This window comes from Rhamphochromis sp. 'chilingali', assembly GCF_963969265.1.
Source record: "Rhamphochromis sp. 'chilingali' genome assembly, chromosome: 16".
NCBI lineage: Eukaryota > Metazoa > Chordata > Actinopteri > Cichliformes > Cichlidae > Rhamphochromis > Rhamphochromis sp. 'chilingali'.
In genome coordinates this window covers 12114489-12132408 of record NC_137943.1, presented here as the reverse complement: position 1 = coordinate 12132408, position 17920 = coordinate 12114489, and the positions used below count along the sequence as shown (strand labels likewise).

At 41.7% G+C, this 17920-nt stretch overlaps 1 protein-coding gene across 1 annotated transcript; it reads right to left on the bottom strand.

Moving 5' to 3' along the window:
• Positions 1-848: 848 nt before the first annotated feature.
• On the bottom strand, positions 849-13775 carry scinlb (scinderin like b). Its single transcript, XM_080861399.1, has 17 exons — positions 13644-13775; positions 11411-11597; positions 10243-10397; positions 7931-8092; positions 7644-7793; positions 7153-7242; positions 6900-7032; positions 6480-6568; positions 6162-6377; positions 5938-6071; positions 5668-5758; positions 4474-4644; positions 4196-4370; positions 3619-3734; positions 2158-2235; positions 1999-2059; positions 849-1755 (listed from the first exon to the last, which is right to left on the bottom strand). Exons 2-17 carry the CDS (start codon positions 11589-11591, stop codon positions 1595-1597), a joined length of 2163 nt encoding a protein of 720 aa, XP_080717525.1. The 5' UTR covers positions 11592-11597; positions 13644-13775; the 3' UTR covers positions 849-1594.
• Positions 13776-17920: the final 4145 nt, after the last annotated feature.

Here is a 17920-nt window from a genome sequence, read left to right as displayed (position 1 = left end):
TTGTTTATTTTTGTTTAATAACCTTGTACATTTTGGTTAAAGCAGTGACTCTCACATTTTTTGTCATGGAGCTAGACTCACTGACTTATACACATAGCTAATAAAGACCTTGGTACATTTCTATCAAATATATATAAAGTACTATAAAGTACTCAGGACCTTTGGTGGCCTGTGCCCTCAGTCTTATTAGGCACACGCACACAGTCTTTAATATGAAATTATTTAAATGTTTGTGTTTTTGTAACCAGTGCTCATAATCACAGTATTTTATCTTATTTTACCTTATCCTATCTTATCTTAAATTGGTTTTCCAGTAAACCAAAGATTTTAGGTTGTATTTTACTAAAGAAGGCCCTTTCACATGCTCCCTTATTTTCCACAGTGGTTGGATCTGTTTGTTTGATTTGGTGCAGAGTTTATGCCATATGCACTTTCTGATACAACCCTCCCATTTATCCAAGCTTCAAAGGGCTGGCACTTGGAGTACACTAGCTTTGGATCCCCCTGAAGCGGGGTTTGTGTCCTCTCCTTGAGGAGATAACATTGACTGTACCCAAATGTGAGTATACACAGCAGTGCAAAAAATAAAAATTGTGCTAAGGCCACTTCCTCTATTAAAGTGTGTTGCCATCCTGAAGAACAGTGCAGCTGTGAGCAGAGTTTTCATTTCTTCTTCCTACTTCTACTGCTGTTGCAACAAGATCCCATTTTTCTTTATTCCCCATCCAACAGAGACATTTAGTGATATGTGGCTGTTAGACCTTGCGATTTCTGTAGGCAGAATAATAAATACACTGGTGGTGCAGTGCACTGGCTTTCAAGGCTCAAGAATGCTCAATAACCACAAGTTTGAAACACTGTGAGCTTTATTTAAAAGTCATCTATGTGAAAATCCCATTTAATAGATTTTTAACATGTGACATACACATACCATTGTGTGAATGGGTGGGTGACTGATTGTGTAAAGCCCTTTGGGGTCCTTAGGGACTAGAATAGCACTATACAAATACAGGCCATTTACCATTGTGTGACTCTTAAATTCATGAGCACAGATCCCCCCCCCCCCCAAAAAAAAGCTCCGTGCAACTCATAGCAAGTATACAACTTTCCATTATCAATCATAAAACACCATGCATTTATGTGTACTAAAGAAGGAAGCTGTTTTGATATAGAAACTGTAAGGAAAGCATGAGAGAATGGCTCCTTCTGAACACACAAGTAGAACAGTAAAAAAAAAACAGAAACAGAGGATTTGTCCAGCTGCCTAAATGGCTTTCGTATTTTCTTATTCCTATTAGAGCCCTCAGTGGGTATTTGCTAAACATGTAAAGGCTTTTGGATATGATCAATCAACCATTTTGATCAATTAAACATAACTGCTAGCAGAAGCCATCGTTTGCATGCAGATGTGATTCATTCCTGTTTATGAAGCCCAGTACACTGCACTGTTGCTGAGGCAGCTATTAAGGGTGATAACGACGATAGCATTGGTTTTTGGCACTTGGGGATTGAAATTAAAATGAATAAAAACAGCATTAGGGACTGCAGGATAGGTAAGGAGTCAGACATAGACGGAGAGCCTGGAGTTCTGTGTTCAGAAGCGGGCACGGATTCGGTCCAATGGATCTGTGTCCCACATCTTGGGATCCCAAGCCTGGAACCAGCCAGTGAAAGTTGGAGGCTCTGCTCCCTGTTTGATGGTGGTGATGGGAATTCCTTTGCGACCGGAGGGATCCGAGTCCACATATTCTTTTGCTGCACAACAAGAAGGAAGAGAGGGGAAGAGACAGGTGGAGAGATGGAGGATGAGAATGTGAAGAGAGGTGGTGTTTACCTCTGATCTTAAAGTTTTTGGTTTTTGATTTGAAACTTAAAATACTTAAGCACAATAAGTTTTCTGATTCTGTTTCACATGCAAGATGCTGTCAAACAGTATCTTGCGTGTGCTTTGGAAATCATCTTTTTCTTAAACTTTTTTTCAGTTGCAATGTAACAAACCTATCTTGGGAGCTCCTTCCTTTTCCACGTCATTGGCATCTTTGCCAATCCAAATGTAGACCTAGAGACAGGAGAGATTTAAAAAGTCATAATTTTAAAAGTATGTCCTACAAAAGTTGTGAAAGTGACATTTCACACATGCCAGAAAGATCACCTCACCTGATCCCAGGTGTCAAGGAGCATTACATCATCAGTGGCCAGATCTGATTGAGTGAAGTCTCCAGGAACTTCTTCCACCTGAGAGATGGGACAAAAGGAAGCTCAGACTGACTGCCTGCAGGGTTTAGGTGCGTTCAAATGTCACAGTCCTTCCCAAATTAGCACTATACGCTGATCAGGCATAACATTAAGAGTAATGACAGGTGAAGTGAGTAACACTGATTATCTCTTCATTGTGGCAGCTGTTAGTGGGTGGGATATATGGCACTCATCCAAGATGGCGCCAGTGTTCATGGCGGGCCGTCTCTTCGACTTCTGTCTGCTGTTTGTTATTTGTTCTTTTTTGTGTTGTCCTGATGTCTACATGCTTTTCACATATATTAGGGAGCAATTGAACATTTTGTCTGAAGAGTTAGAAGCTGGAAAAATCGGCAGGTGTGAGGATCTGAGTGAGTTTGATGAGGGCTATATTAGGATTAACGAGGCCCTTGTGGGGTGTTCTTGGTCTGTAGTGGTCAGTATCTATCAAAAGTGATCCAAGGATGGACCAGTGGTGAACCATCGACAGGGTTACTGGTGGCCAAGGCTCACTGATGCACTAGTGGTCTAATCCAACAGATAAGCTAATGTAGCTCAAATTACCCAAAAAGTTCATGCTGGTTCTGATAGTAAGGTGTCAGAATACAAGGAGCATCACAGTTTGTTGTGCACAGGGCTGCATAACCACAGACTAGTCAGGGTGTCCATGCTGAATACTGTCCACTGCCTAAAGCACCAACAATGGACTCGTGAGCATCAGAAATGGACCACAGAGCAATGCGAGAAGGTGATCTGGTCTGATGAATCATGTTTTCTTTTACCTCATGTGGATGGCCACGTGCGTGTGCATCACTTACCAGGAACACCTGGCACCATGATACACTATGGGAAGAAGGCGAGCTTGTGGAGGCAGTGTGACGTTTGGGCAATGCTCTACTGGGAAATCTTGGGTCCTGCCATCCATGTGGATGTTACTTTGACACGTATTACATCCTTAAGCATTGTTGCAGACCATGTGCATCCTTTCATGTGAACGGTACTCCCTGATGGCAGTGGCCTCTTTCAGCAGGATAATGCACCCTGCCACAAAGCAGGAATGGTTTGAGGAGCACAACAGCGAGTTTGAGATTCTGACTCCGAATTATCCAGATATTAATCCTGTAGGATATGCTGGACAAACAAGTCTGATTCATGGATGTGCCACTTCCCAACTTAGACAACTTAAAGTATCTGTTGCTAACATCTTGGTGCCAGATACCACAGGGGTCTACTGACATCCAAGCCTAGACCGATCAGGGCTTTTTTGGGAGCAAAAGGGAGACCAACACAATATTAGGACATGGTCACAATGCCTGATCTTTAGCCAGATGTGACTCTTAAAAAAAAAAAGAAGTTTGAGCTGCATTCTTCTCCCTGACTTACACTGAGTCTTCCTGTTTTGTTGGAGCAGCCAAAGAGACGTGGGGGTCTGATCCCGCTCTGCAGACTCTTTGACGTCTGGTAATCCGTTTTGCCTCCCAGAGCAGACCAGAAGTCAGCTGTGAGAGAAGAATACACAACCGACTTTAGCTACACGTAACATTTAATTGATGCTTAATTTGTTTGGACAGGAAGTGAATCACAGCCTCTTTGGGCCCCTGACTAATAAAATGCATCAGCTCTTTAAGTGTAATCATAATCAGACCTGAAATGTTAGTGTTCACTATCACTGACGCCATCAGGCATCAATGCGAATGGCAAATAAAGGTAGAATTTGATGGCTTTACATAAGTAATTTCTTAGCTTATATACACTTTTACATTTTGTAAGTAACTTAAAAACAGCCAAACAGTCTTTTATCACTCAATTGTGAATCAAAATCAAAAGAATTAGAATGAGATTAAATATTTCCCATAAAATACCTCCTTTTTTATCTTCAGATAAATAAAAGAAAAGGCGCAGAGTTAGTTTCTTTGAGCAATAAACAAGGAAAGTTCTGACTTTTATGTTGGGGACTCACCTGGCTCCTTGCCCTCTGACACATTGCTGGGACTACCACCCAGGAAAGCCACCACATGCTTGGCTGCTTCCATCTCTTTATCGCTGGCGCCCACGCCACGCCACACAAACAAGCCACTTGGCGTTTTCAACACAAAAACATCGTTGGTGTTCAGATTGGAGGCAGTAGCTTGGACCTGAGGAACCACACAAGTGAGAGGAGCAAATAAGAACTCTCTTGTACACACACACACACACACACACACACACACACATACAGTGTGTTGCAAACCAGCTTACCTCCACCGCACGGGTAGCATTGGAGGAGCTCTGCCGGATGTGGAAGAGGCGACTGCTGGCGGCTTGTGTCTGTCCACCTTTGCGTGACGTTCCTCCACTGTGGATGATCATTGGCTTGTCCTTGAAGATGCTCATCAGGTGGGGAGGCTCCTGACCCTGTGACACTCTCACCTGTGGGTATTAACAAAATTCACCAGCAAAGGCAATGACTAATCCAGTTATTCCAGTTTAGCTACAGATTGTGTTCTTAGGGTTACCAACACCAAAGTGAAGTGGTAATCTAAGGTTCCGTATCACTATGTGCAGGAATAACAAGACTGAAATAGATCAATGCTCACTTGATATTCACTGTAATTAAATTGAGTTTCAGCTAAGTGATTTTTATATAAATGCAACACAACTGGAAAATTTTGAAAATTTTTAACTAAATAGCAATATAGCGTGATTATTATCTAATATTTTAAATACTTTAGTTTATTTTTAAAGAAAATACTCAATGATATCAGCTGTGTTGGCATGGTTGTGTGAGAAAATCAGCTGAAAACATCTCAGAAATGTCTTAATGTCTCCAGTATGGCTGAGAGTTTGATGTATAACCAGCACTAACTGAGGGTCAAGGTTTTGCCACGTTTTAATGCAATTCTTGTAGTTATGGCAACTTATCTATTAAAACGTGCTGCAGGTTGGATCGGATCAAAATAAAAATGATAGAAACACTGCCCTCTGCTGGCTATCCTGGGGGGTGTTTTTTTCTTTCTTATGGGATCGTTATGAGGCAATTAGTTTTCATCAGCTACACTAAATCCTCTGTAATAGTTAATAAATTTGAAGTATCGGAAGAGAGGCAGAAAATTTTTGTTTTAGTCGTTGTTACACAGCCCATAAGTTAAAAATGGTGCGTACTAGTTATGTGGGAAGTGTGATGAGTAGATTCAAAGAAAGGTAAACGTTATATGTATTAAGGTTAGTTTGAGAGCCATAAGCTCTTACTCAATGAAGGATCTCATATCACCTTTATCTGTTCATGTCAGTCATTTAGGGAGAAAAATTACGCTAATACAATAACTGCTCACATTATTTAGATTGTTTCTTTAACATTTCTAAGTCATACATTACATTACAGGGTCTTTCTGTGATTACACACACTTCTTTAGTGCATGTGATGTTGAGGTGTGTAGTGGGTCAGGTTCTAACCTGAACTGGGGCTCCTCCCATTGAGTCATCCAGCTTCACTGTGAGGAACGCCGAAGCGGCCAGTTCGTCTTGTGTGCACTTCAGCCCCTGCCTGACACAGTAGCACCAACACAGTCTGAAACACGTCATTAACTCGTGCGTTTGTGTGTGTGAGTGTGTGAGATAGAGAGAGAGATCTTAGACAGGGTGTGGCACACTCTGCCACAGCTTTTACTTCATACTAATTTAAAGAGATTATACGCTTTATACATGTTTTACAGTTTTACCCACCATGTGTATATGATGTGCTGCTCCCGTGATCCCTGTCTGTAGCTGTAGAGGATGAGGTAACAGTCGCCCCCATAGAAGTGACCATAAGAGGAGGGATCCACGGGCACATTTGCACCATTCTCGACACGCCAGATCTAGAACACCAGACCCAATCTTTAAAAAAACCCAAAACCTTACAGCTGTGTTTACCTGTGCTATTGTTTCACTTTTTAACACCCTCCTACCTGGACTTTGCCCTTGCCATCGTCCACCATGCCGTGCTGCGCTGCCATGGCTTTGTTTGTGTGTAGGGTGGAGGCATCAAAGGGAACCTGCTCCACTTTGGCTATGCGGCCAATAGTGTAGGCCTTACTGGGACCTGTGGTCTCATCCTTATCCCTCCAGTCGGAAAAGAACTGCTTAAAGAGAGACGTTTCGCCACCTGCAGGAAGTACTTGGATCTGCAAGTCAAACAGAGATTTGGCTTTACGGTTAGCTGCACTGTGGGATTTACAATTGTTGTTTTTTTTTTGTCTAAGTTACTAAGTACATGTTGGCTTTACCGTTGTATTTTTGTTGTATCCCTTATCAGTGATGAACTTCTGACCTGCAGCCATGGCTGCTTTACGCTCCGACACAGTGGCCTTAGGGCCTGTTGGAATCAGATAAAACAAAGGCGGTGTAATTCACCTTTATGTTATTCAGAGTGAGAAATATCTGCAGATATTTACGTAAAGACGCTAATTGCAGTGCAGTCATAAAACACAAAATTACTGCTGTAGATTTCCTGTTATTGTTCAGCAGTGCCAAAAATAAAACCAGCAGCATTTAAATATACCTCTTTCACATGTGTAGCCTTAATCAGAGAGACCAAAAAGGTGTAAACACACGCTTTCCAATCATTTCTTTGTTAGAATTTGTGCAAAAAGAAGAAGAAAAAAGCACAATGTTAGAAGTGTTATCACAAAAATGTTTTGCTGCACCTTTCCACACAAAGATGGTCTTGTCCACCCCGTTGTCCAGGATGTAGCACTCCTCCGGAGACAGCATGGCCTGTTTGAAGGGACTGGATGCAGCCACAGACGACACCTTCATAGAGCCAGATGCATCTGAGATCTAAAAGAAAAGGAAAGAGGCCCCATCAGGTACTGATTTCTTTTTTGCTATGAAATCTTTCCACCCTTGTATCAAAGCCAGGGTGTTCACATTTATTTGACTGTCACTTGTGCTTCTCACCATGTAGAGGGCAGCCTTCTTCCTGTTGGAAGTCTCCACCTTGTCGTCATCCGGAGTACTGGGGGCGATGGAGGTTTTTGGTCCTAGAACCTAAACAACAATCAAGGGCATTAATCACTAAAGGTTTATCATCATTAGCACTGATTAAATGCTTTTTAGTGCAAATATAAACACAGCTTTATTCAGATAAAAAAAAAAAAATCTCTATAAATTGAAAGTATGCTCGTTAAACCAGCCCTCCCCTAACTCTCTCTATCTCATTAGGCATCTTGTTGTAAAGGAAGTGTTTACTAAGCTGCCCTGGCACAGAGCTGGCGTATGAGCAGCACTTACAAAGGGCAGCATTGTGCCCCGTCGTTCCCACACTGACTAAGTCTGTCGAATGCATTAATTGCACTTAAAGCTCCTGCTCTCAAGTGATCACCTCTGAGGTTAAAGTGTGGTGACATTTGCTAGAAGAGGGAGACGAGTGAGGAATGTGCGTGTCTGACCTCTATGATGGGAGCCGGCTCGTCCCCCTCCTCCACCATATGCACTTTGGCTCTGCCGTTCCTCTCATTATCTCTGATGTCGATGGTGACCTGGGAGGCCTTCAGCCGCTCAAAACGGTTACACTCACTGCCGCACCACTGATAGATGTCCTGCAGGAGGGGAGAACCCGGGAAAGGAGGTTTAAAGATGTGAAAGCCTTAACTATTTCACAGAAACTGTAGAGGTTAAACTGCACTCTGTACATACAGTAGCAAACACACACACAAATAAAAAAAGAACAGCTCACCTTTCCCAGGTCAATGATGAAGCAGTCTCCTTTGTTGAAGCTGTCCCAGGACATATTCACCTCGGTTGCTCTGATGACCCTGCGACCCTTAACGTGCAGCAGGCGTTTTACATCCACGCCGTTGGTCACTACATGTTTGAAACCTGAGGCCACACCTCCTTTCTGTGAAATCCAATGATGATTCGCATTAAGTTTTATCCTGTGAATATTCTTTCAAATCTAAGCAATGCGGGGGATGAGCTGATTTAAGAGAAGATGAGCTATCTTTACACCTGAGCTGCAGTTTTAGTTACAACTACTACACACGGGCCAAATGACCAGGTAAGTCACAAATGTTCAAGGGGAGGACGTGTGGAGTCAGCTGACGGTGAAATGAGTTTAACACAGGACTGTAAAATCTTAAGGAACAACTGGTTCCTTAAGACATGCTGTCAGTTAATGGCATAACCACATCCCATCACTCAGAGTTAACAAAGACAATGGGCGGAAAAGAAACTAACATGATGACTGAGGATAAAATGAAGATTGTTGTGTGCAACACGCCGTTGTACCTGGCGGGTGGGATTATCACGTAATGTGCCGTCCTTGGTAGAGCCAATAAACAAAGCAAGTATTTAGAAAACATGCAAATGAACAGAAATACCCTCTGCTGGAGAAGAACAACATGATGATCCTTGTCAGTTTATAACCTCACAAAAAATGAACTGAAATAGAAGTTGAATTAAATGTTTGTGTTTTGTAGACTTTTAAAAATCTCATAATGTGATTTTCCTCAACATGATCCTTCTGCAAGCTACTTTACAACCTTCCTCACCCCAGTTTCTCATTTGTATGCTCTTTCTGACCTTACTCGGTGTAATGCCTGCCACCACTGATGCCTCCTCTGCTGTGTTTGTTGTGTATCCAGAGCTTTACCGCCAATGGAATTTGACTAAAGTGGTTTTTACTGAAATATGGGTGAAAACAACAACAAAGGAAACTTGCTTAAATTAGACTTTGAAAAAAAACCACCCAGAAGAGTCAGTGACTCATCCTCTGCTGCTGAGGTCAGATGACTAGAGTGTTGTTAGACTGGCTACTTTGACCACCAAATGAAAACCACATTCATCCTGTTATTGGTCAAATGGTAGAAATTTTTTCCGTGGCAACAACGCATGCTCTGTTTATTGTCAGAATAGTTTACTGAAAGTGAAGTTACCAAAGCTCTGTCGAGAATGTGAGGTTTGGTTCTGTTTCGGCTTCGCTGTGTCCCAAACACAGCCAGTGTGCTTGGACTCTGCAACATATGCAGAGCAGAACTCTCCAAAGAGTAGTAAGCAAGCATTCGGGCTAATTACATTTAACTAAAGCCACAAAGGGGGGTTGGGGTTATGAGAAACAGATGGCTGTTAAAAGTGGTTTAGCTTGTGTTTCTCAGTATCCTTATTTGCAGAGGCTGGTTGCCTAGGTTATAATCAATCAGTCCATCAGACACACCATCAGAGAGATATAGAAAAAAGGGGGAATGCTATGATTTCTTTGAACTTCAGAATCATCAGCTCATCTCAACAGCAAAGTTCACAGGATGCTGGTAATCATTAACACTGCAGACATGTTTCAGTCAAACAGAGTTCTGCAGCAGATCACTGTTCGATGTTTAAAACATTAGTCATCACACCTCTCACTGTTTACAGGATTTATATATTTTTATGGTTCTGTTATTTAATAGCGGACTGGGAGCAGAAAAAAAGAAATCCTTACAGAAATGTCCCTTATTTAGTTACTAATTTAAACCAGCGGTTCCTCTTCTCCTATCAATAGCCTTTTAATAGCTGACTGGAACCTGTCATTTACTTGCTCATTACCAGCTTCACTTTTTGGACTCTGCTAGTGTAGCTTTGCATGATTTTCAGGTCAAAATAATGCTTGTTTTTCTTATCAAAGTTTCTTCAGAGACATGTCAAAATGAAACCTGGTGTGACGTTAACTTGTCTGCCATTTTGCACGTGCGACATAATAATAAATAATACAGGGGAAGCCAAATAATGCTCCAGTCACAGCCCCTTAAAACCACCGGTCTTGGGGGAAAAATGTGTATTCCCCACCGAGCTGACGAGTGGTTGCTCAATTTTTCTGGCGGTGGCTGGCGGTGACCAGTCAGTGACCCCCCTTGGCAACCCACCTCACCCCAGTTTTCGTCATTTGTCAGTTGTTAGAGCAAAATGTGTATCTTATGACTGGTTGGCAAAAATCTTTTTTATTGCTTTGTTCAGTCACAGATTGTCAGAGTCGCCTGTAGTTTGCATGAAGATCCCAACTTCCATAAAGCTCACCTGGTACTTGATGCCTGACTTGAAGTAACCCAGGAAAGTGTTGGACTCGTAGTTCTGCACCTCCCTGTACTGCACCGGGCCACCACCCAGGAAGTCATCCAGCTGTGAGGCAAAGATCGCTGTTGCTCCACTCTCATCCTGTGAACACTCATCCCCTGCAGAAAATAGACGTTTGTAACTGGCTAGTTCTAGAAACAGTCCTGCAACTGCTTCGTATTCACGCTCAAAACTCAAGCTTCTTACAGAGAAATCTGCAGCGCTTTAGTGCAAGCAGTAACCTTATGCGCCCTCTGAGTCAGGACTGGAGTCATGGTTATAATTGCATAAACCACATGAGCAGCAGAGCCTCTCTGTATCCTGTTATTACTGTCAGATGGCACACAACATGGATAAAACTATTCCACAAGTTTTATCTGACTAACATTGATCCCAGACGGAAGGATTAATTGTGTCCCAGTGTTATAAAGACTGTAATGTGTTGCAGATGGTTGGATGGCATTGGATGCAGACTGGCAGGGAACTACGCAAACCTGCAAAAAACTAGTACTCGTCTCTAATGATCTGCAGGGGCATTCCAGATGTGAGTCATCCAGCAGTTTGTTTTATGTGTCTGTTTTTGTTATGCAACCAAAAGGAAAAAAGAAAACGTTTGGGGTGGAGTATAGGCTTTTCTTTCGCTGCATTGTTCAGGGTGGTTAAAGTTGCACATCACTGAGCGTTCTGTTCACTCATAATTTAATTCTAAGCCACAAAAAGGGAACTGTGCAGGCAAGAGGAATTTCACAAACTCCTGTTACTTTAAGCTCCTCACACAAGGGAGGATGTTTCAGGTCTAAGATCTAAAAACCCAGAGCAGTTTCCAAAACCAGGCTATTGTGGTGCAAGCTCACGATGAAGCAAGGGTATCTGCTCTCATTAAACCCAAAGCTACACCTGTCTGTTTGTGAGTTTAAGTACTACAAATTGCAGGGAAACGCAGCAGCTCTAGAGGAAGTGACTTTTTAAAACTCTGAATATATCACTTAAGTTTGTAGCCGAGGAAAATGCCAAACATCATACTTTATCATGAAACTGGAATGAAAACAGATTTGCTTTGGTGCAATCAAACAAAACTAAGCAGAAGCCTCAGTAAAGTGCAATACTGCAGTTTGCAGCATCCATGTCTTACCCAACCACATGTGAATGTTGTATGATGGGGCTGAGGTGGTGAAGAGCAGCAGGTAGGCATCTCCGGTGTAAAAGGAGCCGTGCAGGGCTTTGGGAACCGGCTTGAGGTCCATGCTCTCGATACGCCACACCTGCAGCCCTGGCTTCTTCCCTGCAGTTTCAAACTCCTTATGGCTAACCATGATGCTCTGAGACACGATGAAGATTAAAAAAGAAAAAAAGAAAAAGAGGAAGTAAATAGTCTTGAAGTTAAAGGAAGCCAGGTAGAGACACAGAAAATAATTTTAATGTTTTTGCCATGCAAAATGTGGCTGCAGTTGAACTCCTGGAAAGCCACAGAAAGCATTCTGAGAATGACAGAAACAGCAGACGCTGCTGAGAGCGCTCACAAACACAATGCAAAAGTTATTTTGTGCAACCAAATTTATGATGTGCTTCCTGAACAACAAACGCTAGATTGTGTCTTAACACCAATGGAGGAAGGGGGTGGTGGTAGGGAGGCTAACCACGGCAGTTTATAAATGTACATTCTATCTCTCCTCTAAGCCACTTCCATATTTGGACACTCACTGTAAACACTGAACTAGAAAGACAGGTTCTTTAACTATATCACGCACTGCTGCTCGACGTCTGTCAACCAACTTTCAATAATCATATTAGCCATGAACCGTACATCAATGACTCTCTGCTTAGTATCATATTTTATTTATTTATTTTGCACAAACTCATTGAAAAAAACCCTAAATGATCTGAGAAACCCTTTGTTGTTTCTAAAAAGTCATAATATATGCAGCATATTGTGACACCAGAGTCTGAGAAAAAGTTACGTTTTTTCAGAAATGACTGATGCAGGAACTTTGTACCATTATCAGCACACATTTAATCAGAAAATCATATCTCCACTAAAATAAACAATACCACATTCCAGGCTGACAGTGCTGCGTGACCTGTATTGCTTGCTTCATAAACTCCTATCATATTTTTTATGGCTGATACTGGAGTGACTCTATAACATCACATAACGTCTGGACTGCTACAAAACACAGTGAGAAAGCTGAAGCACTGAGTCCAGGAACTCACAGGAGGTTCTTCTTAAATAAATGAATATTGTGATAAGGTTGAACGTTTGCTCCAAAGAAATTGAGAGATTATACGGTACAGATTGCTAGTTTGTCCAGATTACAGAAGAGCCTGATTACAAGTGTGGCTGCAGGATTATAGCTGTACTCTCAGACTAAGACTTCTCTAACTACGCAGCTCTGACCACGTCCACTTCCACTGCTGTAAAACCATAAACCTGCATTTAATTTACATCCCCTTCATCTGATAACCACAGTGCTCATCACGCAGGCTGAAATATTTAATGTTACTGAGAGTTTAAATCATACCAAACAAACACAATCCAAGGAATCAGCATCATGATCACCACTTATTGTTACTGCGATGTTTGCAGTGCTGTGTCTTAAACGAGCGGCCTGCAGCTCAGCTTTCAGTGAAGAAGGAAAGAAATTGAGTGGACTTCCTGTAAGAGGCTGATCAATAAGTGCTGCATCACGGACAAAACTTCCAGACCCCATAAAGTGCATGAATTGAAAACAGATGCACTGATATTAACGCTAATGTAACACAGTAATGAGCACAATGTTGCATCTCTGTGTGGTGGGGTGGGGGTCATATGCTGGGAAGAGCATCTTCCACCAGCTGTGCTTGTCTGCTGCAGACCTCTGATATATTTACATTTTTAAAAAAGTGCATTTGTGTTAAGAATGAAGTCTGTACTGCTTCTTCCTCTTTTTTGTCTATTGCATAACTTCTTAACAACCACTGTCTATGTTCCAATTAAAGCTTCCATTTCAATTATATTTCAATCGAACGATAACGATCAGCAGCAATATGAAAGAATATCGAATATCACGAACTCTAACGCGTTCTCTCCTTCCTTTTCGCCCCTTTCGCTGGCTGCTGTGACTCAGGAAGAGGAAGAAAAAGAAGAGGGGGAAAAAACAACAACAGCTGGAAACTTTCCACATCTGGAATTTCACTCGCTTTAAACGTCCCAATCCTGCCTGGCTACATGAGAGCGAAAAGTCAGCGATTATCAGCTAAGATCGCGAGCTGTTGACCTTTGATCTAAAGAAATTATGCAAGAATTAAAAGTGCAGAAATGCCACAGCGTGTGCACCCACGTAGACTGGGGTGGGGGGGGGGGAGAGGAAAAAAAGGGGGAAACTCACAGTTTGTTTGAAGGATGAATCACACAGGAGAGAGAGAGAGATGCGCAGACGAGTCGGTGGAGGTCGTAGATGCGGCAGTGAGGCGATTATGGACACTCTCTAGTTTTGATGTGCTGTAGGTGACGAGACGGAGGAGGAGAAAGGGGAGGAGGAGTGGTGCTGGGGGAGTGTCCAGCATGAATACTTCTCAGGCGGAGAGAAGCTTTCTGAGAAGAGAGGCTTGATTCAGGAAGAAAGTCTGCCTTTACAGTGCTGTGCCAACACGACCGTGGACTGCACAGCGCAGATTATAAAGCTTTCATGTAGGGAGGGACAAAGTTCAGCATGCAGTGGCTTCTTAGAAGTAGCACCAGAATGCGTGACTTTAGGTTTGGCTTGAGATCGGTGTGACTAGGAAAAACAAGAGCAGGGAAATGTGTCTGCCTTTAAAATCCTATAATGCAGAGGTATCATAGGAAATCAGATACTGTGAGTTGGGAAACAGCGTCAACGGCTATATTCAAAAGACAACTGTGTGTTGATTTGAAATACAGATGTTAGTGACACTTCAACTTCCCCCTTGCTTGAATAAACCAGCCAGCCCTTGCAGATACAGGACACCACACATACCTCTAAACGAGAGCATCCAGAACATTCATTCGGTCTCATTAGCTTCAAGATAAACACATTATGTAAAACAACTTTTGGCTTTGTTACCATGGTGCACAAAACCCACGGGGCATCTCACCATTTGCACACATGAAAATACCACTCACGTTTGAAGGCATGCTTGCACAAGTCACACCCAGCATCTACCTGCTGTACTTCTTCTTTTACAACAGGTACAGCGAAACAGAAAGTACCCCTTTGAGTTCTAATGACACCAATTAAAAACTCACCTGGTCCACACCTTCTGAAATTCTTTAAAGATAATGTCAGATGAACAACAATGTGTTGCATATTTGTTGTTATTTGTTTAACAAAAAGGTCTTAAGATCCCACCACAGTGTTTCAATCAGGTTGATGTCTGGACTTTGACTGGACCATTGCAACACTTTGATTCCTTTCTTTTTCTGCCATCCTGTTGTAGATTTGCTGCTGTGCTTGGGATCATTGCACTCTTTCATGACACAATTTGGGGCAAGCTTTAGCTATCAGACAGATGGCCTCACATTTGACTCTAGAATACTTTGGTATACAGAGTTCATCATCAACTCAATAACTGCTGGGTGCCCAGGTCATGTTGCTGGATAACAAGCCAAAATTATTACTCCTCCACCACCGTGCTTGACAGTTGGTATGAGGTGTTTGTGCTGATATGCTGTGATTGGTTTTCTCCAAACATGGTGCATGGTCTTCTCCATCAGTGGACGTTGGTGCAAAGCTTTGTGGTTTGTTCAGATGCAGCTTTGCAAACCTGAGCAGTGCTGGCATATTCTTTTAAAGAGAGCAGTCCTTCTCCTGCCAACCCTTCCAACCAAGCCATACTTGTTCAGTTTTATTCTAACTGAACTGTCATAAACATTTTAAATGCTAATTGAGGCCTGTAGAGTCTCGGGTTTGTCCCAGTTTCTCTGAACATTTTACAGTCTGACCTTTGGGTGAATTTGCTTTGAGATTCTTCAAGAATGTTATACACAGATAAAAAGCTTTTAAAAAGTGCATCTTGCAAATGTGTATACATTAGAAAGTTTCACATAATATCATGCAGAATATTTCAGTGTAATCACGTTTTGCTTTTTGTTCTTCTTTACACAAGGCTCACAAGTTGAGAATGCCGTGTGAAATTACAAAGGCTTCTTGAGAAATCTGGACAGATGAAAGATCGTGCTTCCTCTCTGTATCAAACTTACAGCAGCTGACTAATGCTTGATCAGATTGTTGCAGCAACTACATGAGAAAACAACCTGGTAACAGCTGATTAAAGCTTCGGTTTGTTTTACAAGCCAAAGACAGAAGGAAGCGGGTTGGAGTGGTAAACATGGCTAACTGGATATTTTATCAAGTATGCAAAACTGTCTAAAATTGTGTGCACAGTTCGTGGTGTAGCTGTTCCTCAGCTGACGTTTCTCTAAGTGTCTGTGCAAACCTACAATAACTCGATTTAACTGATGCAGCTGAATGAAGAGGTGAAAAGAGGAAACATCTCTGCCAGTGAATTTGTAACTTTCTTTCCTGTGGGTTTAGTTGTTTCCTTTTTTATTTTTTTAGATTAATTTGTTTATAAGTGAGAAATCCGCTTCACCACTTCACCACACGTTTATCTGATCAGACAGGGGGACCTCACTGGTGCCAGACTCGGTGGTCTTATCATTAAGCAGGGCGTGAAGTGTCAGCTGAAATGCTGCCTGTGGCTCATTGTGCCACACACCGAGAGCTGGCTGATGCACATCCTCGGTGACAATGCAACCACCGCAAAACGGATTATACTCTCATCATCGGAGGCTTGTTCGTCTGTTACAGTCTAGTGCCTGAAAAGACTACATGTACAAAAAAAAAAACATTTAACCCAAAGAATGGTTCTGTTTTAAGAGATACACATTCATTTTTTGAGATTAGATAGGATGAAACAACACCCTAGCATTTACTGAGTCAACATGTGAAAAGAGTAGCCTCCTTAAGCAATATGGATTGATTCTTACAGCACTGTCAGACTCTTAATGGGCACTTTAACAGAGTCAGAACTGATGCACAAGAACTAGTAACAACAGTAGGAAATAGCAGTTGCTGATTTGTGTCAGTCTTCAGACCCAACCAATGGTGACTCACATGAGATCACTATCAGACTGAGCACATCTTTCATGTGTGCAGCAATACTTGCAAACATTTGGCAGCCATCACTTTGCAGCTGCGGAGCTGCTAAGTAACCCAGGCTTAGTGTAAACACTGTAAGCAGATTGTAAGAACCAATCGGTTTAGTCTGTGCATCCAGTCAAGAAATACAGTGACATGGCTGTAAAATCATTTATGGGCTTTTATGTATGTATCTATTAATCAAATAAAAGATAACATGGTAGTAGGTGGATTTTATTCGACCCAAATGCAAGACACAGAGGCAGACCAAAAGACCAAGAACTGACTGATGCAAAAACTTCAAAATGCAAAAGGTGACACAAATCTGGAAATACAGTTGAAATACAGTTAGCTCCATAATTTGTTTGACAAAAGCACTGTTTGTTTGTTTGTTTGTTTGTTTGTTTGTTTGTTTGTTTGTTTGTTTGTTTGTTTGCTTGCTTGCTTGCTTGTTTTGCAATTTTGTCTCTGAACAGAGGCACATCAGACAATCAAGATGTGATTGAAATGTGGACTAAGAAAAACACCTTCACAACAGCTAACATCTAAGTTTAAAATCAATTTGAATTTAGACGAAACCAAGGTAAACGATGGGAATGATGGGAAGAGAAAGGTATGAAGAAGGACAAACATCTTATAATCTGAAGTCTGTCACATTATCTGTCAGACATGGTGGCAGCAGAGTCTTGGCACATGTATGTATGGCCACCGGTGAAATACGATCATCAGTGACTATTGATTATGCGACTGCTGGTACAAGTAGCAGGACGGTGTGTGAAATGTACGGGGCTATACTTTCTGCTCAGATTTAGACAAAATGCTGCAAAACTGATCAGATATCACATCATAGTGCAAATGGATAAGGACCCAAATCATGCTGCAAAGTAACCCAAGTCTCTCAGTGCAAAGAATCAGGCTGTTCTTGAACCCAGCAGAGCCTGCAGCAGCTAAAGATGCCTGAAGTAAAGGCCTAACAGAACATCTCAAGAGGAGGAAACACAGCATTTGGTGATGTCCATGGCTAGATTTCAGGCAGTCACTGACTATGAAGGATTTTTCATTAAGTACTTAAAAACAATCCTCACATTTAAGACTTTTTTACTTTGTCTAATGCATTTTGAGTCTCTAAAAATGGCGAGGTATTAATAAAGTTAATAAAATTTTTGTAAAAACTCTTGAACAAAATGTGAAAGACAGAGGGAAACTAGAAACACAACAAGTAATAAAAAAAAATGAAATCAAAAAGAACCAAAAGTAATGAAATCATAAAAAACCTAATACTCTACAAAAACCCAGAACCATGACAGATTGTTATCCTGACACTCGTTGGACACAGGAAGGTTCATGTGTAAACAGCCTCAGAGACTGTGCAAAACCTGGAAAATCATGCCTAATGTTTTTCAAAACCAGTTTCCACACTGTATTTATTTATAACTTTCAATGCCCCACCTTCTTCTTACTGGTTCTTAGTTTTCCCTCTGCCAACACATTTGAGTTGCTTCTGA

Bases quoted from the DNA above. Each gene is read 5' to 3' on its own strand.
- scinlb (XM_080861399.1), bottom strand. From the start codon at position 11,591: ATGGTTAGCCATAAGGAGTTTGAAACTGCAGGGAAGAAGCCAGGGCTG. The intron at 7,794-7,930 runs GTGAGCTGTTCT...CCCCTCCTGCAG, and splicing joins TCATCATTGACCTGGGAAAG to GACATCTATCAGTGGTGCGG. The intron at 6,569-6,899 runs GTGCAGCAAAAC...TGATTCCAACAG, and splicing joins GACCATCTTTGTGTGGAAAG to GCCCTAAGGCCACTGTGTCG.